At 38.9% G+C, this 24,015-nt stretch overlaps 1 protein-coding gene across 2 annotated transcripts in view; it reads left to right on the forward strand.

The window, feature by feature from the left end:
• Positions 1-4,284: 4,284 nt before the first annotated feature.
• Positions 4,285-24,015, forward strand: part of GUCY1B1 (guanylate cyclase 1 soluble subunit beta 1) — a 33,114-nt gene continuing 13,383 nt past the window's right edge. The window contains exons 1-5 of one of the 2 annotated variants that reach the window (XM_015860954.3): positions 4,285-4,353; positions 4,640-4,713; positions 13,484-13,584; positions 14,483-14,601; positions 19,317-19,514. In XM_015860954.3, the coding sequence (XP_015716440.1) occupies positions 4,351-4,353; positions 4,640-4,713; positions 13,484-13,584; positions 14,483-14,601; positions 19,317-19,514 (495 nt within the window). In that variant the 5' untranslated portion in view covers positions 4,285-4,350. The remainder of the gene's footprint in view (positions 4,354-4,639; positions 4,714-13,483; positions 13,585-14,482; positions 14,602-19,316; positions 19,515-24,015) is intronic. The other variant, XM_085546396.1, reaches the window with a different exon arrangement.

A 24,015-nucleotide genomic window follows, 5' to 3' on the forward strand; every position in this document is an offset into this window, starting at 1 on the left:
AGGAATGAAGAGCTCTCAAGGGTCTGCCTCTGGAAAAAGGCAGGATACAGTGACGGTGTCCTGGGCTTAGGATTCTGCCTCTGTAAGTAGCAGATTCATCTGCACAGAAATGTCTGTGCTGTACAGTTTGGTCCCAGCTGCAGGCTGGAGAGCTGCATTGCTTACACACACAAACATGTCCAGTAGTATCAAATAATACTTGTTATTGTTCTGACCTCTTATACTCTTGAGTTTTGGCATATCAAACCATGAATGAATTCTTTTTCAAGGTACCTCTCACTGAATCAGATTTTACTCTCTGAGTATTTACAAGGAACAATTAAATTAGACTATTCATTTTCTGAGTCTGAGTGCTTCATTCTGAAGATATATTTCTAATCCCACTGTTTTGCAGTAGAAACTTGTACACAGTATATCCTATCAGAAACCCAAGAATCGATGTGACTAGCGTTACAATCATTTTAAAAGCATGTTTTTATTCCTATTTCCTGCAAGTATCATTTGACCAACACTTGAAGCATTCCATCCTGCTGTTTCTTGAGATGTTCTATATCTATCTAAGATGCTTAGAAATAATTCTCACACTCAAAAAAACCATCCTTGAAAGACTATATGTATGTGATAAATATATATCCATTTATATTTGTAAATTTTAACAGCAGCATTTCAAGGAAACAAGATGTCTGCAGATCTTGGTGACTGATCATTGGAATACCCAGAGACTGGAAGCAGTCCCATATGGGTGTTCCTGGAATTAGAAGTGTGGAAGAATTGTATTATTGACTAAACAAAAATAATGTCTTTCTCTTTATTTATAATTAGGAAGAACTCTTAGGAGCAAATTTCTTTTTGTCCCACAGGGAGAACTACTGCTGTTCTGGAGGTTGGCCCTTCTGAAAGCCAGATTCCATATGCATCTGTTATTCTGTAGGATGTTCATCTTAGTTGCTTCTGACCCCTCCCTATGCATAGCTCTGTAAAATACAGTGTCCCCTACACCAAAGATCTTACTACCGATTTAATTCACCTTCCTATGTCACTTCTTATAACTCTTTTTAAATATACCCCAGGCAACACTATCAGCTAGGATAAAATTGCTGTGAAATTCTTTTTGTTTCTCGAACTTCTATGAAGAAGTCAGAACATTCTTATGTCTATTTCAGCCTTAGTTCCAAGAAGTGTCCTGCTAAGATGCTTAAGGATACACATTAACCTATATGAATGAATCATAGAGGCTAAGCTTGGAAGAGACCTCTGAGATCATGTCCAACTGTTAATGCATCACTACCATAACCATTAAAACATGAAGTGCCACAAGTTCCTTGTGCTTTAATCTCAGTGAGATAAATACAATTCAGGGACATTATTTAGAAAACGATTTGGGAAGGTATTTTACAACATGCTTATGTCCATATCTGTTCTAAAGAAAGCCTACATATCTACATAATGCTACTGATATAAAAAAGTGAATCTTTTAGTATTATGTCCAGAAACAGTTCTGTTACTATGTGAATTATTTCACTAGCTCATCAGCTGAAAAGCTGAATCCTGCTCACGTTTACATTGTGTGATTGTATCATAATTCCTTAGGCAAGAAGCTCGTGGAATAAGTGAGAATTGGGTCCTCTGAATATAGCTAAGGTAAAAGAGACCTGATATGGTTTTAGAGAAATGTTGGAAATTTTTTCCTAATAGCTGGTGTCAGAGGAAGTGCAATTAGTGTGGAGTGGTGATTTCCTTCTGCCCTGAGCTACTGTGCAAAAACAAACCTTGTGAACTCACAGAAAGTGGCAAAACATGGAAGTACACAGATCACTGAGCCTGAGGCCAGGTCTACTTGCCTGTGAAATGCTGTAACCGAAAAATTCAGACCTCCTCATATGCAGTTTACTTCTCCCATTCCTTTGTTTTGCATTCTCTGCAGAAACAGGAACAAGTACAGAGGGAAAATCAGTACTTCCAGCTGAAAGCCATCAGAACTAAGGGGAATTTCTCTTGAATCTTGGCAAGGGGACCTACTTTCAAACCCCACCCATCCTATAACCTAGCAGCTACTGTAACTGCTGCCATTTTTTTAAGTCTGTTCATTGTTCTGCAAAAGCAGTGAAAGGGGAGTTTTGGCTTCCTGGAACAGCAGTAATTTTTGTGGCTATTTGCCACATAACATACAAGGACTATGTTGCTTTCAAAGCTGTGCTTCAGCTTTATCAGAAGTCAGCTTGGCACAAACTAAAATGAACTTTGAAGCTTTTTCTGAAATAAAAGCTTGGATTTTCCACTTATGGAATCTTTAAGATGTGTGCCACAAAATGCTTTAGAAGCCTCTAACAACATTTCTGGTATAAGAATCTACTGAATCACAGAATCGTTGGAAGGGACCTCCAGAGATCATCTACTCCAAACCCCCTGCCAAAGCAGGTTCCCTACACCAGGTCACATGGGTAGGCATCCAGGCAGGTCTTGAATATCTCCAGAGAAGGATACTCCACAACCCATCTGTGCAGCCTGTTCCAGTGCTCATCATCAGGTATAAGACTTTGTTTGTTTGGTTGGTTGGTTGGTTTATTTTCCTAATCTCATCTGCATGAGTTCTTTGGCAATCCTTTTCTGTAAAAGGAGAGAATAGAACTCACAGTCTTCTGTCACTCAGCAGCAATTGATACTGAAGCACAAGTAGAAGAAGGGTGATAATCAGTAGTTCTGGAACCTGTTCTACATCTAGACTCAGCAGTTTAAAGATATGCTCTTTGGAGTAAAAATAATATTGCTGAAGGAATCTTAAAAATAAATGGATTCATATTTCTGCACAACACAAGTACATGATGAAAATCCCAAATGCCTATTCTCAGATCATTATGATTTGAAACAGACAAAGGGAATTCAGATTGTTGTCAGTGAAGTCCATTTCCCTAACTGAAATCCAACAATACCATATAAAGGGTTTTCTAATTCAATTTGACAGTAACGATATAAACGTTAAGAGCAAAATCTGAAGTAAAAAAGAAAAAAATGCAACTTAATAATAAAATGCTGTGGCTTACATTGGTTGTATATTAACACAAACCACACTGAAATGAGTGTAAAGGTTTTTGGCCAGCTAGTGGCTCTCCCAAAGCTATTGTCTCAGCAACTGTCCTTTTATACAGAATAAAAGGATCCTATGTTACTTTTTACTTTCCTGGATCTCAACAATTCCCAGATGAAGTCAGCATGTCACATCAGTCAAAAATGCATGTACCACTTGAAAGGTGCAGCAGCTTTTGTCCTGTGCATTGCATCTCTCCTGGCCTTTGTAGTGGCCAACACGGAAGACTCATGTTAAGTTCACAAGGCTTCAATGGGACACAAAGGGGAGAAGATGCCTTCTTGGAACTGTTATTATGAGAGCTCTTTCTAGAAGGCGTTTCATGCCAGCATTTCACCGCTGTGGTCAGTACCACAGTCTCCTGCTCTTTAATACCAAGATGTAGCTAGGCAACAAGTCACAAACCAAATGCATAAGGGTCCCCAAATAGGAATGAGATTGCATGCCACAGTACATGGACAGCAACCTTTAGGGAAGTGCATCTCGCACAGCCCGAATACGAGTTGTTTGAAAAGTATAACACATGCGTCCTAATGCCTAACAACTGGTAGGGCTGGACTTTGAAAATGCAGCCCAGTATTCCAACTTGTCCAACATGTTGATTTAAAGCATGTCAACCCCTGGGTGAAACCAAATGTTACCTGAAGACTTATCACACAGCCTTGACTCAGCAGGCACCTGGAATGGGAAATGACCCTACTCAGCAAATCACTCGATTGAATTTTTTAATTCAACGTCTTCCCAGCTTTTAAAAAGGGATTGCAATGAAACTGCAATTAAACTGTAATGAAATTGCAATGAAATTAATCGCTGTCGGGCAGAGATTTCGACGGTTCCCTGAGGAAAGAGCATCGGGAGCAACAAAAAAAAAACCATGCATGTTCGCATGTTTCGCAGGCATCGCGTTAGCAACAGTTCGGCAGCACCCTGCTCACACAAGCCTTCCCTTGTCGGGGATGGCGGCGGGGCGGTTGTCAGCTGGAGGTGATCGTTAACGAGAAGCAGCCGCTGGTTAATTACAAGCGACGGCGAATGCCGACCCTCCCATCCCCAGCTCTCTCCCCGCAGCCACATCCCGCAGCCGCCTCTCGTCCCGCCTCTGCCTCCGATTAGAGGAAATCACGGCTGCCGCACTCGCCATTGGCTATTAGGGTGACGGCCGCGCTCCCCATTGGCTGTCGGCGGGTGCCAGTCGGGCCGGCTGCAGGGGAGGTGGCGAGGCGGTCAGGATCTCTGTTCTGCTCGGCGGCAGCGGCGACGGCATCATGGTGAGCTCCGAGGATCCCTGTCCGGGAGCCGGGCATCGGCAGAGGGTGGCTGGGACTGGTCGGATCGGGCCCAGCCTGGCTCGTGGCGAGAATGGTCTGACGCAGCCTGTGGGGGTTGAAGCGGGAGGGCGGCTGGGCCCCAGCCGTTTTGGGTTTGGGGCGGGGGTGGCACGGCGGAGTGGCCGCTTCCCTCGGCAGTAAGGGGCGCTGGGGTGGGCTCGTCGGGGCGGTGGTGTGGGGGGTCCGTCCGGTGTCTGACCTCGCTGCCGCCTTGCCCTGCCCGCAGTACGGGTTCGTCAATCACGCCCTGGAGCTGCTCGTCATCCGGAACTACGGGCCCGCTGTCTGGGAGGACATCAAGTAAGTCTGTCTATTTGCTTGCCTGCCTTCTCTGGGTCCTGGGTACAACCCATGAGATACAGCAATGGCTATCTTCATTTTTAAGTAATGATAAATGATGGGACTGGGATTTCGTGCATCTTCATGCTGAGACTGTTGTTTGTGCTGTTCGTTTATTTACCATAAGTAGCACTGATACATAGCCACAAGTATAAGATATATTTTAAAAAGACAAGTGGTTACGCTAATATTGTAAGGCCTCAATTTACTACATAGTTAGATTACATAGCTTCATGTGGTCTTTTGATATTGTATGTTTTAAGGGAGAAGCAGATTATCTAACTTGGAGAAGGCAGCCTTCTTCCAGTTGAATGTTTTCTATACTGTTTTATCCTGTTTATTCTGGGCCAGTTTTAATTGTCAACACAGCTGTCTTATTGATCTGACACAGTTTTTTGGGTGCCCTTGAGTGGGAGGTTTTTGTGACCGCAGTGGTTGGCTTTTTTTTATGAATCCATTCATTGAAATGGATTAATCGTATCAGAGCATCACAAAACATTGGTTGGAAGGGGCATGTGGAGGTTGTCTAACCATCAGAGGATATGCTTAGGACTCCATAGTTCTGGTTCAGCAGGTAGCCACTGTTCCGCTCCAGGGATCCAAGTCTGTTGATCTATAAACTGTACTTTGCAAATGTAGTTCTGTGGACTGCATGGATGTCTTCACACATCCTACTTCTCATTTTTGCATATGCTTACTGTGGTGCTGAAGATCAGCTAAAGCCTATGGTCAGCATTACTCAGGCACTGTTTTGGAAGAATGTAATGAAAAGGTATAAAATGTTTGACTGTGAGTGAATGTGTGAGTACAGGAAGCTGACGAGTCATGCTTCTGTCTTTCAGTTGGGAAGCCTTGTCTTGTAGTGTTCAGTAGGCAGGCTCTGCTCTTAACTCAAAGAGAAGGTGGCTTTCTGGAAAGAACAGTATTGTAACAAGGGAGCCAGCTGGGTAGTGAAGTATTTACATGAGTTCAATGAGTGGTAGTGAGCACTGTGGAGAGCAAAAGGCAATCACTTGTACTTCCAGGAAAGAAAATTTTGTTACGTTCAAAACCTTGTGCATTGTCAGCTACCAAGCATCTGAGCTTGTTCACTCATCAGAATGTGCTATAACTGTCCTGTTATGGTTAAAACAGTGAAACACAGGGAGCTGGGTAATTATCATGACATAGTTTTTTTGAATAATGTAAGCAGAAATCTTATCTCCTAAATTCAGCTTGGGTTCAGCTGCAGTGATAGAAGAACCATTCAACTTAAGGTAGCAAAGTTAATGGTATAGCTGTCATTTTCCTTTAAAAAAACATACTATCATGGTGGCATGTAAAGGCTGTGAGAGATGTGTTTTGGCCATTGAAGTGCTGAGTACCTTAAAAGAACAGTACCTGTCTTAAACTGGGCATCCAGAATTCATGAAACCTTTTGACCATTTTGTTTGTTACATATAATTACTTTCTGCTATGTAGCAATGCCATAATTTCAACCTGCCTGCTGAGTGGGAGGTTGCCAACTACTAGGCCAGGCTGCCCAGAGCCACATCCAGCCTGGCCTTGAATGCCTCCGGGGATGGAGCATCCACAACCCCCTTGAGCAACCTGTTCCTGTGCATCACCACTCTCTGAGTGAACTTCACTCGTGTTGCTATGAACCATACTTAGGTATCACATACAGTTGAAGTGTTAGATAGGCCTTCCATTTATTTTTGGTGGTGTTTCTTAGCAAGGGTTAATTTGCAACAGAAGCTTGCTGCTAAATTCCTTTTAGACATCTCAAGTATAGATTTGGATATGCTTAGGACTTAACGTTTGTTGCTTTATCATTTCAATGCCTTTGGGATTTTTCCCATCTAATTGCTATATTTCGTATTCCTTTCTTATGCACTTCTCATCCAAGAACTGTAGCAGTAGTCCAAGTACCTTTCAAGCAGGTTATGGATTTTACCATGTAGACATATATAACTATATATCACAGTGTTTATCACAGTGACTTCACGTGAATCTTCTCTCCTGCATTGCTGAGCTGCAGTGAGCTTCCTCTGTATTTGCCTTTCCAAATCCACAACGAATTTATTACAAAGAATAAATGATTCTCATTGGGCCTGAAGGTTATGATTCACAGCATTTGTACAGTCTGTTCACTGCATGTGCTGCTCCTTCAGTTCCCCACAGCAGACAGATCTGGATGGAGGTCAGGATTTTTAACTGTGCGGATGCAGTTCTATAATTAATCTGGGAAAGGCCTGGTTAAAAAAGAAATAGTGCCATACTATGGAATATGATGTAAGTATGCAGGCAGTATCTCTTTAGGTACTTAGCAGCTCTCCCAGAATGGTGAATTACTTTTAGATCTGTCAGGATACCAGGTGTTAGAAACATATCACTCACTCTTATAAATGAATTTTTTAGAAGAAATGGTATTGTAAATACCATTCCTTTTAGTCCACTTATGGAAAAGGAAGCAAAATGTTTCTAGCTTTGTGTTTTTCATAATATTTTTAGTATTTGTATTAGTAACAAAAAACTTGGACGTTTGTTATCTGTATCTTCTAGGATTATCTTGTTTTGAAAACCTACATTAAACATTCTCATCTCCAGCCTGTAAAACTGGGAAATAGCTCAGAGCTCTGAAGTCTATAAATATACCTATTTACTTTACCCAGGACGTCATTTTCCTGGACAGATTCCCATTTTTTTTCCCCCTAATCTTGTAACTTAATATAATTTATGTTTTTCCCAGTTGGCTGTTTAAAATATCTTTGGACCGTGCATAGCATGTACAAGTCTATTTTTTTTTTTTTTTTTTAATTGAGAAGACTGGGAATATTGAATCAATATTTTAAATACATTAAGCAAAGCATCTTTGTGAAACACATGGAAAAGGGTAAGCGTTTTGAAAACACAAACCACATTAAGTTATGTAATGAGTGGTGAGTTTGTAATCTTAATGTAAAAGAGGTGCAAAGGTGACGATTGTGGTTTCACCAATACCTTCTTTAGCTCTGACACACGTAATTCTGTTTCACAGTGTTTCTCTTGGATTGCAGTTAAGCTCAACAAACTCTTATCAGTGAGATCAGAATCACGCTAGGTTTCTAAGTGCAGAAGTGTTATTTTGTCATTAAGGTTGTTTTGACTGGTCTCTTCAAATTAATGGGCACTTTTTCCATCCATGGTATGCCAGGAATAGTTAAGCACAATGGTGGCATAAGTCCCAGAAAAAAAAGTGCCTATCATGGAAGAAGTCCTAGAGGTGGTCTTCAAAGTGGCTGTTGTGATGTGTTGAAGGTGACACACCCAGAACATGCTTTTAGGGCCAGAGTTTGATAGGAAGAATTCCAGTTACAATTCTGATTTCTGAAAGTGATGCCAGTGCTTTCTAAATGGTAGTATAGATGTCGGAGAAGCTTGGTATTTCTTCAGAATACCAAGTATTCTGCCTTGTCTCAAATCATCACGCTGTCTTGTTAGTATCCATTGTATTTTATCAATATTTACTGTGTGTAAAGTTGTATGATGAAATAGTTGTGTAAAAATTGTGTTAGTGTTGTTAAGTTCCAGCTTTATGACTAACTACAGAGGTAGAATAGCAAATTGCATGAATTCTAAAGTTCTGGAATCAGCAACATTCTACTTGGTAATGACAGATTCAAATTACTTTTAATTGCTATATTCTGACATCAGAAATACATGAAAATCCACTTTGTGAAAAGTTTACTACATGAGTAAAATATGTACCTGGGACCAAGCTGAGATGGCATCTTGTCTTACTTTGCTGCCTGTAAGATCTCTCGAGAGCAGAAGGAGAGTCTTAAAACAACTAAAACCAGAAAGTGTTTCCAGGAACTTAAAGATCAGCGCTAATAGCAAGTCTTTTCCTATGCATTCAAATTAAAAATACCTGTAATTAGAGAAATGGGTTTTTTCCAGACCATGCCTTTTTGAGGGTTGTTTTTTCAGTTTGAAGACCATGAGTGAAAGAAAAATGTGCAACCTGTGGTTCAACAATTTGTAGTGCAAGATCTGTTCTCGTTTGAACAACAGTTTTAGCCTGAATATTTGTTAGCACTTCTCATCTCATTCATCTCTGTGAATTATTAACATTAGTAGTGATTTTTCAAATGCTAAACTAGCTTCACAATGGAAAAAACTTTCAAAGGGCCAGTTGTACGCATGTAGGATTGCCTGTGCCACTGTTCCATGCTGATAGAGCAGCAATTTGGGGGTGTTAGCATGACTGATAGAGGAAAAGCTCCTTCAGGACTTGATCCTGCTTTGATCAGCTCTGTAGTAATTTTTCTGTGGGTTTGAATGATGTCAACGTCAAACCTGTACGTAGGAAATGTCCTCAAATAACTGTGTTGTTTGCTGTGGTGCGTTGATTAAGATTGTTTTCCCCCAAGTTTTCCACAGATTAACATGGCTAATGGAAATATTCTGGAGGAAAACACACTTTAGGAAAGCCGAGGCTGGAGTCTGTTTCCCACAATTGGGATAGCTCTGTGTAATCATTCAAAATTAGCCCAGAGGGAATAAAAGGGCTTCCAGAGCGTAGCTGGTAGGACAGATAATGTGGGATGTAAATTTTGAATCATGAAATAGCAGATCTGGTGTGCTAACAACAGAAGTCAATTCAGGCAAGAGCATCAGGCCACTGGGATTTTTTGTGTTTTTGAGCATATACTTATTGGGTAGCAAAGCACACCCTTCTTTTGCCTCTAGAAATGGAAATGAGACATTAATTGTAAATCATGCTCTATTTTACATAGAAATTATTTTGAAAGGAAGGACGTGTGAAAGTTAAAAGCTTGCTACTGTAGTTCTGCTGCCTCATTAAAGAATTAGTAAGAAAAGGAATTGGGAATTTGCCAGGACTTGTTGCTTTTGGTTCATTTCCAGTTGAACCCTTAAGAAATTTACCACGTTACTGCTGCTAATAATTCTGTGATCAAGCACAACAGTCTGCAGAGATTGTCTGGTAAAAAAACAAAACAAAACAAAAAACAGCTGAGAGTAAATACTGCAGTAGAATGTTTCAAGGGAGGTGCTACAATTTTTTCATAAGGATGTGAATTATGAAGTTTTGTATGAAATACAGCCAAGCAAATGGGAATTCTGTACATGGAAGGTGGCCATTTATTATTCCTGTTCTAATCCCTGCTTGTGGACCACTTGCCAGCCAGGAGGAAAGCTGTTCAGATGAGAACAGTTGCTGCCTTCTGTTTTTTTAAGGTTCGCACACTGATTTGCAGTCACACCTTGTTCTGCACAGACAGGTTTGTTTTCATACATGATACTCATAGGTTGTGGAGTAAAAAGAGTATCAAGTTGGAGGAATGATAGTTGATGGACAGCTAACCACAGTGATTTCAAAAAGCTGACAGTATGTTGTCATGGTTATCATATTTCTTCATATCACTCTTGCCATAGAAGCAGCTCTTTGGTGTGAATGCAGACAGGTCTAATAGATCAGATAGGGCTCAGGCAATTGGGTGAGAAAACTACAGTCATATGGGGAAACCATCTGGTAGTCGCCCTGTCGCCTAAATGAATGTTTGAATGGCTTTGTCCTGTTTCCTAGGCTGCTAGCATTCACATTGTGTTTACTCTCTCTGATAGCTGTGATGCTCCGCTGCCTAACAGTGTTATTAAAAGACCTGCAATTTTGCTGAAGAACAAATGCCTCTGTAAAAATGAGTGTTGTCATGTTGCATTGGCCACTGGTGATAAATATACAGCAGCATTTCTTTATCATGTGAAGCGTTAAGGATAATCAAATATTTCTGAGAGAAAGACTTCATCAAGTTCTTGTGGCTGTCAGGTTACCAAGGGAAGAAGAAAGGCTTCAGAAATCCAGTTGACTGCACTGGGGACAGAGGACAAGGCTTCAGCTGATGTCACTGAAGTGCCTGTTGTTCTAGGTGCACAGCAGCTTTTGTGAACTGATAAGGGAGCAGATTGGGTAACCCATCTAGCAAAAAAATAAAATAAAATAAAATAAAAAATAAAAAAACAACAACAAAAAACACACACAGAACAGCCCAACAAGCTGGTAAAACAAATACTTCAGTGAATTAAATGTCATCTCATCTTCTGGCTAAATGATTGGCATGTATTGGCGTGAGAACTGTGGTGGATCATTCTGGGAGGATGAACAAGTTGTTTGTCTTTTGACACATTTACATCAATCAACCCCTGATTTTCACCCGTAAGCCTTCAACCTGGTCATGGCTGTTACTAGACACAGCTCTTTGCAGTCTATCCTCTTCCTAACATAGAGGGCAATTCCGCTTCTCCTCTACTGTCTGTCCTTTCTGAAGAGCATATAGCCCTCAATCACAGTATGCCAGTAGTGAAATTCATCTCACCATGTTCTCACTATAGCAACCAGATCATAATTTTCCAAGCCTATCATGGTTTCCAAATTTCCCTGCTTATTTCCCATGCTGCATCCATTAGTGTAAAGACACTTCAGCTGGGCTTTCTGGCATGTTACCTTTCAAGATGGGCCCTCCCTCAAACCTCTGTTTTCACCCACTGCTTCCTAGAGGGACTTGAGAAGGTTTTGGAGGGGGGATTGGCAACATTACCTCCTTGAAGGAGTTTTAAGAAGATCCTGCAGGACAGTTTGGAGTATTTCCCCCCCAGTAACTGCAGTAAAATACGAAGTGTGACTTGGCACTAAGAGGCAGGAAGTGTTCCAACCAATATAACTGAAAGGAGATGGAAGCTTTTCGAAGGAGATACCAGAATGATCAAAGTGGTTCAGTTTTCAATAGAGAAATTTCTCACGCAGAAAAACTTCATCCAGTGGCTTTTACAAGTATGCAGTGCTTTAGAGGATGTTCATTGCTTTTTCAGATGTGTATGTTTTTCTTTGTGGTTTGACTGGGAACAGAGAGACTAAGTGAAGGCACAGTGTGCATCCGGGACGTGGGAAAGTTTGCTCACCCTTCTGCAAACTTCTCCCTAAACTGCATTTGACTTCCAGTTGCATTCCGTGTTAGGAGAATCAAAGAACCAAGATGATTTTTTCTCCTACTATTTCAGTTCAGTAGTTAGAAAATATAAACTTCACTTTTTCGTTTTTGACTGATCTCATATATTTCAGGACAACGTTGCGTGCTAATAGCCTTAGCTCCCTTCCTTCTTAGGGAAAGATGAAATCTGTGTTGTATCATCTGTTTTCAGGAATCAGTGGGACTTGATAGCCTGCGGGCTGATTTAAAGTCCTTAGAGAATGGCTGAAGGAGAGGATCAGAAGAATGAAATATGAAAATAAGAGTCATAGGGGACTGTGTGTATACAAACCATTTTTCTTGCTTTTTTATTCATGCACTATTTATTGACATAATGAATAAATCATTTCAATAATTATTCATAAAAAATAATACCATGCTTTATCTTTTTTGTGTCTGTTCTTTCATTCCTTTTGTGAACAACATCTTGAGATTATTAATATTTTTTCATGCCATTACTAACAAAAGTTTTTCCTTTTGCATCCATTCTATAGGAATTTTAGTCTCACCTAAACACTGCAGCCTCGTTTTGCTGCTTTGGGAAAGTTGCTTCAGACAGATACTTTAAATACAAAAACAATCTAATACTAAGTTTTTGGTCAGTGGTAAGAATGGAATGGGCATGATTAAAGTGAGAGAATGAAGCAAATAAAGGATTTGAAAATAGTGCATTCTTGACTTTTATTGATAGTGGACAGATTGTCAAAGACTTATAATTATTATCTGGAGGGTTAACTGACCATTAATTTCATTTAGATCAATAGAGTAAGATCATAATAAACTGGAATCGGGCCTTATCCACAGTATCATTTGTTATCTATCAGCTTTAACATGAATCAGAATAGTTAATCCTCAGTCTTCTCTCTGTTGAGTAATGCTGAGAATATTTCTGTGTATGGATGGGTTATTCAAGTGAAACAGTAAATTTAAATTGTTGTGTGGACATTATTTGTTTGTATGATTTCATTTTTGAAATAGGTAATGCTGTCTAACATCTATAAAACTATAAGTATCAGTTAAAGAATTTTGTTCCGGTTGATGAATGGGTATATGATTGTAGAGACAAAGATTTCATTGTAAAAGATGTTGTAGGATTTTAGATAGTAGGTTAAAAATCCACTTTTTAAAGGTTTAAAATTTTTCTGGTGATTGTTACAAGTTTAGAGCATTTAGAATATTAGCTGTTAAGCAGTATGTTTCCATTCTGTCTTGAGACGCATTTCTGTCTTACTGTGGTAAGAGCCCTTCATTAACACGGCACTAATAAATGTTCTTTGAGATTCATTTGATTATTGGAGAAATAATTATTTCAGGGGTGAGTTGTTGAGTATCTCGATTCATACAGCACGCCTAGTTTTGTTAAAAAATCAGATCTTTTTTTGATGGCTTTTATATTCCTGGATATTTCCCTTTTTAAAATACAAATTCTATCTTTATTAGTTCTACAACTTTGTTGTGAGACTCTGTACCAAAAAGTTATGTTTATTTTATCCCAGCTAATTCATATTTTCAAAGCACAAATGGTCATAAGATAGTGGTGCTGTATCTTAATTACCCTGAGGTATGAAGCAGTTGCATTTTTAGCTTTGCTTATTACGTAATTTTCTAAGCGTATAACTTGCAGACTTAAATTATTTAGAAGAGTAAAACCAAACAGTGTATAACCAATTTGCAGATTTGGTGTTTCTCCCTCATCCAAAAATGTTTTATTTCCTTTATAGGAAGGAAGCACAGCTGGATGAAGAAGGACAGTTTCTTGTCAGAATAATATATGATGATTCCAAAACCTATGACCTGGTTGCAGCTGCAAGCAAGGTTCTTAGTAAGTAATATGGATATCTTCTTTGACCACTCATTATATATAAGATTGATAAACACCGACAACGGGAAAGTCCATACAGCATAGAGAAACAGGACTTAGCAGAGAGGATGTGAAAACATAATGATGGTCAGAGATTAAAAAAAAAAAATAGCAGAAGAAAGGATTTTATTGTTATTTATTTATGTCAAATATTCTTATTCCTTTTATTCCTTTAAGTGATTCGTATTGCTTCCAAGTAATATTCTAAGTCATAGATACATCTTAAATTGTATTAATGTATCTAATCCACAAAGCATCATCAGTGTTACAAAGTGGTCAGGAAGTAACAATGCATCACTGTAACAACCTTGCTACTGCGCCCAGATTTTAACCGCTGCTGTGGCAGCAGTCCACGGCCTTCTGCATCCTTCTGAGCCTCTGCTGAGCAAAGATGTGGAGTTATGAAATGATTTATGACACATCTTATTTCATATCTGCTGTTTATTTGGGTAGCATTCATTTTCAGTAATTGCAACGCTGTCCTGTGGTTAAAAAGGTATGATTATTCCCATCAGCTTTCTTTTATCTGCAGACCCAAACTAGTTGTCATGTTGAATTGATGCAGCTGATATACTTTCATGCTGTTGTAAACCAGAAGTAGCTCCCCAGAGTAAGGTGTTGCTGAGTTCCATTATTTGCAAGTACTGCTTCCTTATCTGTATCAAAATTGAAACTGCTGCACGTAAACAAAATGCATAAAGGTAATCTGTAAATCCTCCTGAAATTCCTGTATTTACTATGCATTGCTTGTTTATGCACTCTGACTCTTGTTGTCCTCATATTCTTGGCCTTCTGGATCTGGGTACAGTTTAGGTACTGCTAATGTGTGAACTAAATCACATTTTCCTGTTTTTACTAGATCTGAACGCTGGCGAAATTCTTCAGATGTTTGGGAAGATGTTTTTTGTGTTTTGTCAAGAATCTGGCTATGATACAATTCTGCGTGTTCTGGGCTCAAATGTCAGAGAATTTTTGCAGGTAAGACTTCTATGCCAAACTGTAGGTACAGGGGACCAGACAGAAGTATGCTCTAGCCAACAGGTTAGAATGGAATGTAGAAATAAAAGTTGTACTGTGTAGCTTTACAGTTATTTGTGTAGAGGTATATGAAAGATATATGCCTTGGTATTTGTATTTAGAGCTTTTTTCTGCCTAGCATTTTTGGCATTGCTGTTCTGTATCCCTCTTGGTTAATATAATCTTCAGTTACCTGTTCAAGTACTATTTTTGCCTTTGAACAGTCTTCTTTGTTTGATTTCATGTACAGTGAGTTGAGAGGGCAGGTAAGCTGGCATTCATGGAAGCATTCATACATCTGAAATTTTCTTTGTAGCTTCAAATTAAAAGTTAAACAGGAGTTTTCACAGGTAGCAAAAGTATGGAGTACAAAAGACAAGAAAAAAACACCAGAGCGCATATACATCTTAATTAAAAGGGCTTTATGTTGGTCATATTAACAGAAAATGTGGTCTTCAGACCTGTAGGATATTTCTCATCCAAAGTTCTCTTTGACTGATTACAGATGTTATTTATAATTGTACAGTATGTACAGAGCTAGGGCTCATACACAGCTTGTTCCTAAGATAGGAAATTGTTTTTGTATGTCAGCTGAGGATGGGATAGAGCAGCTGTCCTTTCTTTGTGCTTTCCTAACTTCAGAACATTGTGACATTGTGCTGTAAACCAAGACAAACTGGAAGTAATTTTTCAGTAGCATGGAAGAAATGTAATGACCTCTCTGAAGTGTGATTTCCAAGCGTAGCAAAGATGGGCTTCTGTTTTTTGTCACTTAAAAGTTATTCACTTTAAATACAGTTTCATATTTGTTATATAGATCACTCCAAGGGTGAACTGCGTTCTATAATGAGTTTTAAAACATTGAACTGATGAAGGTTTTGCAGGAGATTGCCCAATAGCTGTATCAAACCTGTATTGATTTTCACTAGAAATTTAGCAGCATTTTGTCATCTTTTCCCTTAAAATTCTCTCCAGTAATAGAATGTGAAAAGAGCAAAGTGCCTGTTTTGCTGAACTACTGAGGTATTTACTTGTGTATCTCATTACTTGCTCTGAAACCTGTAGTACTGCAGAGCATCCTGAACATATTTAACACAGACTTCTTTAACAAATCCCACAAACTGTAATTGCTGGGCAAAAAGACAAATTATGTCTATGCTCCATCTGATGCATACCAAATGTGTGGTCTGTATACCATTGTCTGTCTGTGGGTTTGGACATCCATAATATGTATATAGCTCAGTATATCTCCATCCACAGGCTGCCCTCAAAGGAAGCATATGGATCAGTGTAATTTTTAAAGATGTACTGAAATTATGGTTAGGGTTGAGCAAGAATAGAAGACATGAAAAAGAGATACAGCTATCCAGTTCCTCCATCACTTTGAGTACACTTTGTTAGTCCTTTCCTCTTTCTTAATATGAATAATGATGGACGCATTTGTAGTACATACCAAACCCCTGTAAAAGTGCAAAGTGCATACATTTATATTCTTGTAAATAGAGTATTTTAGGCTGTTTTGCTTGCATTTCAGTGCTAGAAGATGATGTTAGATATTATGTACTCCTGTAAATTCTAACAAGACAGATGTATTAGTAATTGTGCCCACAGTGTACTTTCCAACTTTTAATTGTTATGGAAAATCAACATTATCCATGATTTGTTGTTTTTGCAGCTTCTAAGAGACACATTAGGTCAGGAAGCTTATTTATATGCTTACTAAAATAGGTGCAGATTGAATTTGATATGCTGACTTCTTGTCAGATTCTTAAAATATATCATGTGGTTCTGAAAGAACTTTTTGAAACCTGTATTAAGCCCAGGATTGTTTGAAAATTATAGAGGGCTACAGGTTTTTTAAGTGTGTGAAAATAAATTTCATGTTTATATTCTATTTTCCTTGACATTTCGGAGAGAATTTAGTTTATTCATAAATGAAACACAGGCACTTCAGGCTTCAAGAAAGAGGAAGAAGACAGCACAACTAAATCTAATATTTATACTTTGTAGAAAAACATAGGGCTGGAAAAATTGCAAATCATATTGAAAGAAGACACTGTACTGAGAGGGAGCAATGTGAAAAGATAAAACTTCCTAAGCAACTAAAAGTGTGTTTTTGTTATATCCAGTAGCTTTCTACTGTAAGAAAATCAAACACTGGAGAAGCGATTAGTTCTGTCTCATGTAGAAGGTGTGGTGATTTATTTGTTTGTCTTTTCAATGCTTTAAATTTAAGGGGATTAATTCCTCTCATACAGTACTTTCCACATGCTCTGTGCAGCACAGTGCTGAGCTGTCTTTTATTTCAGGTGCCAGTCATAACTCTTTAAGACCATCTAGGATCTATCTGATTTATTATTACTGTCCATGCTCATTCCTGCTTGGAGATCCTTTCATGTTTCACAATGGGGTGAACAAGCTCTAGAGTTAGTGTCTCTGGTAGCAGCACAAGCTCTGGAATTCATCCAAGTAATCTGGTAACCAAGAATTCAGGTAGAAAACTTCACTAATTGTTACCTCTATCTGAGCACTCCTCTGGCCTACAGCAGGTGGACAATCTAGGAAAAAAAGACATGGTCTTCTAGGCCATTCACTTTAGGATAGGTCAAACACAAGAAAAAATGGGGTTGTTGGAAATGACAGTGATGTGATATCTAAATGACAGGATGTAGGAGTAATTTTGATGCCTGCATCTGGATGCGCATCTCTACTGCTTCTCGACTGCATATAATAAGTACTTTGCTCACTCTGTACTCTGTATGCGTGGGGGAGAAAGGATGCAGTGGATACTTGAAAGCTGCTGCAATACATTCTGGACAGGTCCCCAGTTCAAGATGATTGGAGTTTCAAGAGCAAATTACATGGATTCACCTTTGATGTTTCTTGAATAAAGTCAGTGATGGTGAGGTAGTAGGGTGGCGAAGTAATCAATCACAGTAAGGCTACCATCATTTGTTAGCAATGCTTGTGCCAGACTTAAATGTTTATAATGAGACAGCCATACCAAAAAATACTGTTCTTAACTTCTTCTGGAAGCATGTTGATGACTGTAGAGCTTGATAGTTTACCCTCTATTTCCATATATCTCCTGAAGAGTCTTGTTTCCAAAATAATTCTCAGCTGGTTCTTTAGTTTGTTTATCAAAAACACAGTTCTTAATGCAATTAAGGAGATTCATGAGCACTTCCTTGGAGTCAGCTCTCACTCTTTTCTCATCCAGACTCTCTCACAGCCTCTCTTCCAACTTAATTGTCTTAAACCCTGTAATGATCAGAATTTGCCTTCAAACATTTTTCTGCTTTTTGCATCTGAATACTCATTAACAGCTGGAAGAAATTGACTCCCTCACTGTTGACTCTTCAAGTTTTAGTTTGCAAGTGTTGATATAGCAACAAAAACATGAGTTTGAAACAAACTAAAAAACTGAAGGAGGAAGTTCCAGTCTGGGTACATCCTCCAGAATTCATTTCTATGAGCCCATTTCCTCTGGAAGCCTTCCAGGAGAAGAAGCAGCTGTTTAAGTGCTTCACAGCTCACATGAAAACAAGTTCCGTATGGTTCCATAGATTTGATGATTGACAGATGCTCCTGAAAGGTGGAAAATGGGCCAGCCAGCACACTGAAAATATTTTCACCTTACTTTCCATTGTGCTAGAAGAAAATATGCAGAATCTGGTGATAGCAGTTGTTTGAGGGACTGGGAGAACTACGTTTGAAATATATGGTAATGATCTGGGCTTAGGATGTAAAGGAAGTGTGTATGTTTTACAACAGATAAATAATTATTTAAGAACACTGTTTAGCAAACCAGATTGCTTTTTGTGTATTGAACACTTTACAGTAAACGGCAAGCTGGAGCCATGGTAATTGCTTCCTAAACAAAGTCAGAGCTGTCACTGTATTCTTAGTGTGGTTTTGATCTCTTTGTTCTCTTTGTTATCCTCATTAGATATGCCTCTCAATTTCACATTTATTTTTCCTCTCCAGATGTCAATTTGACTTGTTAAAATTTAAAAGTAAAATACTTAAGATGTCAAAGACATCAGTTGAAAATAAAAAAGACCTTTTTTCCCTTTCTAGACATTTTCTGAAACATTTTTACAGTAGCCAAGTTCCATGAGTCCTGTTTCTGTTTTTTCTTTCTCCTTATTTTTCAACATAGTTTGTATTTGAGGTCAGGCCCTGTAAACTTGGGCTGACTGTTACAATAATAGAAGTAGCCTGTTGTTTCACTGACAACAGAGGAAAGACTGATGTTTAGAAAAACACGCTTATTTGTATTTGATGCCTTAATTTAAAGAAATTATAGGGGCTTGAATTTGGAAGGGATGCAAATGTATGGGCTTTGGATTTTAGAAATACATACAGTCTTTAATCAACAGAGTTTTGAAATACAGCATCGTTGAGCTTGGATTCTTAGTACTTAGAGTAATTTTTATAGTGCTAGTTTTGCTGCTATTTGTGTCCTGCTGTTTGTGTCCAAATGTTTTCACAGTAGATGAAAAGAACACCTTGAGCTACCTGAAATGCTGAGGGCTGTTTTAGAAGTAGTACAAGTGCCCAGAGTGTGACCAACAGGAGAAGGGATGGAGTCAGATTAGGCAAGAAATGTACTTATTTTGTTCAAAGATAATATGTGAATGTCTTATAATCATGTTTTAAATTTCTTCTTCTAGAACCTGGATGCTCTGCATGACCATCTTGCTACTATTTACCCAGGTATGCGAGCCCCTTCCTTCAGATGCACTGATGCGGAGAAGGGGAAAGGACTCATTCTGCATTACTATTCAGAAAGGGAAGGTCTACAGGATATTGTCATTGGAATCATCAAAACAGTAGCTCAGCAGATCCATGGTACAGAAATAGATATGAAGGTAATGCCTGAAGAGTTGTTCACATTTAAATGTTTATGTCATTAGATAAAAGTCAAGAAAAGTGATAGCAAATGGTCACTATAATTGTTGCTGTCCTCTATGAAATGATGACTTTAAGTACTGAATCAAGAAGAGCCACTGTTGTTTGAGCTGCTTTAAGGACAGGTCAGTCATGTGCTGAGAAGGCCAGCATTAATTTGCAGGCAGACCCAGTCAGGGACAATTCAAAACAATTTCCCATTGTTCAAAGGAGATGACATACAGAAACTAGGCACTGAGTTACTGGGGATGCTTTTTCCACTTTATTTTAAATGTGGCTTGTATTTCTTATTGCAAGGTGGGTATACAGTGATTATTATGCCATGCTGGAGGGCGGAGTTCTCCTTCTGGCCTGCATTCCAGGTCTTTCCCAGGCAAATATGTGTTTGTGGTTCCTATACTACCACAGGGTGATGATGTGGCTGGATAGGCACTACAGCCCCAGAAGTGGAAAAATGTTCCTCAGTCATGCAGTTTATGTGATGTGTGTGTAATAAGTCACTTGTGAAATGGGAGACTCCTGTTTTGAGTCAATGCAGAGTAACAAACAGATTTAATTCATCAGGCCTCGCATGCTTTACTGTATGAAAGCAGAGTGTGATCTAACACATGGTTAGCTTCAGGTATAATGGCTGAAACCAACAATATAAACACTTCTTGGCATTAGAAATATAACAACTCATTAAATACTTTACATGAAGTAGAAAAGAATCTAAATGCTTAAAAGCTTTCTTTTCTGTTTCAGCTATCTCTAAGTATTCTACTTTTCTAGCAGAGTTATGTCATATAATTCAGCTAAAGAAATAATGTTTTGTTTTAGCATTAATCTGGCTAAAGCCTAAAATCAAAAGAATGCTTCAATGTAATGTTCATTCAGTCATTACAGTAAAGTATTTTTGTTTAATTATTTTCTTGCTTATGCAAGAGATTTACAAAGTCTCCCATGACAATGGTAGTTATTACTGCTATCCTGGAGTATTTGCCTTTCAAGTTTCTTGTTATAAGCTAACTCAGGTTTATAGTGAATAGCTTTTGCTATACGGTGATGATGAGATACTTACATCCTTTATTTAAATTCTGCTTGGTAAAAATCCATATTTACAGCAGGTGTTAGTAGTCAGGGAAGGATGCAGCAAAGTTAAAACAATCCTCTTTGTAGATTTTTGTTTATTCCAGCTTCTTCTCCTGTGTTCCTTCAGCTGTTATGCAGCTATAAAATAAACTAGATGGAGGAAGTGAACTAAGTTCAAAATAACATTTGTTTTTTTCTGGGTTATTTTTACCTGTGTCTGTTCCCTTATGGTATTTGGTTTTCTTATGTATCACAGAGAGTTCTGCCAGCATAATCGCAGGGTTGTACAGAGACAAAAGTGATCAGTGGGGCAGGGGATAAATCCAGGTTATGCAAAACGTCTACCAGAACAAACTTTTGACAAATTGTGTCCTCAGTCTGAATGTTACTTTCTTGGGAATGCTGTATTGGAAAAAAACCAATGCTAATGCTCAGTTTGGTGTTCATGAGGACCTTTTCTTCAAACAAACAGCTGGGCAGTCCTCAATATATGCAGGTACATAAGGTTACTTCTTCCCAGGCACATAATTTAAGTTTCTATCAGTGAGTTCAGTCTCTCTGCATGGCAGTGTGACCGTCTGGCATATCAGATACTCTTCCCCGCTTTATATCATCAGCAGCCTAGACCCATCATCCAGAATATTAATGAATAAGTTGAATGGGATTGGATCCCGTATTGATCCCTGGGGTACGTGGCAGCCCAATCCTATTCTGTTTGCTTGTTTTTCAGATATTCTACAACCCTGGAATGAATTTGTAGGTATTTTCAGTATCTGCTGTATGGGGTGCAATAAGAAACTAAGTAATTACATGGTCACATGAAGCAAAATAAATATTGAGGAAGAATACATTGTGCCTTTTGTTTCCTAGATTATTTATTTGGTTGGAGAAATAACCAAATACACCAAGTAGAAAAAAAAGAACGTTTAATTTTACCCTCCTTCTGCAGTTTTACCCAGAGCTATTTTCTGTAGACATGCATACATAGAAACGCATGTTCTTGTGGTAGACAGTAGCTCTTCTTCCAGAATGACAGCCTTAAGGAAAGGTGCCTTTTAACATCTGAGGTATGTGTATGCTAAAGGCAAGGAAGAAAAAAGGTCTTGATTTTTTCCCTGTTAAACTCTGTTAGTACGAAAAGGAGATTTTGAACTTGGATTCACAGTTGCAACACAATAGACTAGGGAAGCCAAGCTTGACAATAGTCAACTGATTAATTTAAATCCAGTTTGCTTTATCTTCCCCTATACGGTAATCCATTTTAGCTAAATAGAGTTAAGAATATAATTTTTTGCAGTAAGCACTGTCCTAAGAATTGTTCCTGACTTTGAGAATGCATGAAAAATATTCGTATTCTGCCTGTCTCAGTATAAGAACTAGAAGTCTTCATGTTGCTGGTTGCTGACATTCACATAAGATCTCTATTAGCAGCCTTCTGGCTGTACCTTCTCTTGCTTCACTTGTCAGAGCTTGTTCATGTATAAAGGTGAAGGTGAAGTCAAGGCAGAGATTCTCTCAGGGCTACAAATGATACAGGACGATGAGGAATGCTGGAAAATCTTACAAAGCCAAAAGAATATGGTGGGAAAATGGACTTCTGCAGACTGTCAGGAAAAAATGGTTTACAGTAGCAAATGAAAGGGAGCCAGAGAAAATTCTTGTCAAGGTGGTAATTTCTAACTGTCATTACTAGTGACAATCCAAAAAGCAAAGCCAGGATGTGACTTGCTGGGGAGCTGACCTAAAACCTGGTTGGGTACTTGTCATTGAGAACAAGCAATACTTAGTCATATATTAAAAGGGTACCTATGTATGAAGATAAGGAAATCACAGAGCATAATCAGCCGCTAATTATGATGCAAGGGCACCTGGAAAGTTCACCAGCTCAAGATGCAGAGGTTCAGTGGAGTGAGACAGTCTGCGCCTCGAAACCAACTGCCAGCTGCAGACATCCCTTCAGTTTTCACCTCAGATGTGCAAAGCTAACAGTGGTGCCGCTTCCACACTAAACTGATTTGCCTCAGGACCTCCCTGGGACAGCTGCAGTGAAACTGATCAAGTGGCATTGCATGGTCAGTTCTGATTAGAAGGGATCAAGAATTTCATCCTGCATTCAGTGTTAAATGGCAAAAACCTGTTTTACAGTGCAAAGGAAAAGCCTCCTGTCCAAGAACATTCTGTCTCTCCCTGATGCTGCAATACAAGACTATATTGTGGATCTGCTTGTAACTGAGTCATTTCTTGCAGGACTATCAATGGAAGTTCTAACAGATAGCAAGTGTTCAGTATACATGTTGTAACACAATGGTCCTACTTTATTAAATATCTTGTGTGAAGGTCACCAAATAAACCACAGAGTCATTTTTAAAAGAACTGCTGCTTGAATCGTTCCTCTGAAATATTTGTGTGACTTTTCACTTGGCTACACACAAAAAATTTATGAAAATACATCTTCTGAAAAGCACAGGTGGATAACCAGAAAGATATTCTCTATGAAAACAGCAAAGAGATTTTTTTCCCCTCAGTTTTTAACTGCTGTTACTGTGGTGATTGTGCTCTTATACGTGGTGAGCTAATGTCACTTCAGCTAAGACCAGAGATGAAGGGAAAAAGAAATAGGCTTGATTCCTGGCTTTGTCAGTTCTGTCACTGAACATTCATTTGTCAGACATTTAATAGAGGCTTCCTCAGTACTATGTAAGTGATGCTGAAATTCTGTGGCTTGCAAACTAGGCTGGCGTAATGAGACAATGGGAGAGTTCCATCCTAGTTAAGCTTATTTCATAGATTGTAGGGCAGGTCATTAGACCAAGTAAGTATCTGATGAAATAGGTTGGACTTAAAGAAGTGAAAGGAAAAAAATGTAATGTGTTAAATTATGGCCAGAAGCGCTGATTTTAAACTTCCTGACAAATATAAGTTCCAGCTATTCAAGGCAACGTGACTAGAATTTAGTTACTGTGGATGTCACGATAAGTCAAGAACATGCTCAGAGGATGTGGTATTTCTGAGTAGATAGTCTGGGTTATTCTATTTATTTTCTCCTTACCGCATTTAGGATGGCTTCCATCTTCTAGGATAGCAAAATACGTATGGGATGGCCAGCAGGGTGAGGGAGGTGATTGTTCCCCTCTGCTCAGCTCTTGTGAAGCCCTGCCCGGAGTCCTATGTCCAGACTGAGGCCCCCAGTACAAGAAAGATGCAGAGCTCTTGGAACAATTCCAGAGGAGGCCCATTAAGATGATCAGAGGACTGAAGCATCTCTCCTATGAGGATGGTTGAGGGAACTGGGCTTGTTTAGCTTGGAGAAGAGAAGGCTCTAGGGAGATCTCATTGTGGCCTTCCAGTGCTTGAAGGGAATTTATAAACAGGAGGGGAAACGGCTGTTTA

Source organism: Coturnix japonica, chromosome 4, assembly GCF_054131305.1.
Source record: "Coturnix japonica strain WE chromosome 4, WE-NBRP24, whole genome shotgun sequence".
Taxonomy (NCBI): domain Eukaryota; kingdom Metazoa; phylum Chordata; class Aves; order Galliformes; family Phasianidae; genus Coturnix; species Coturnix japonica.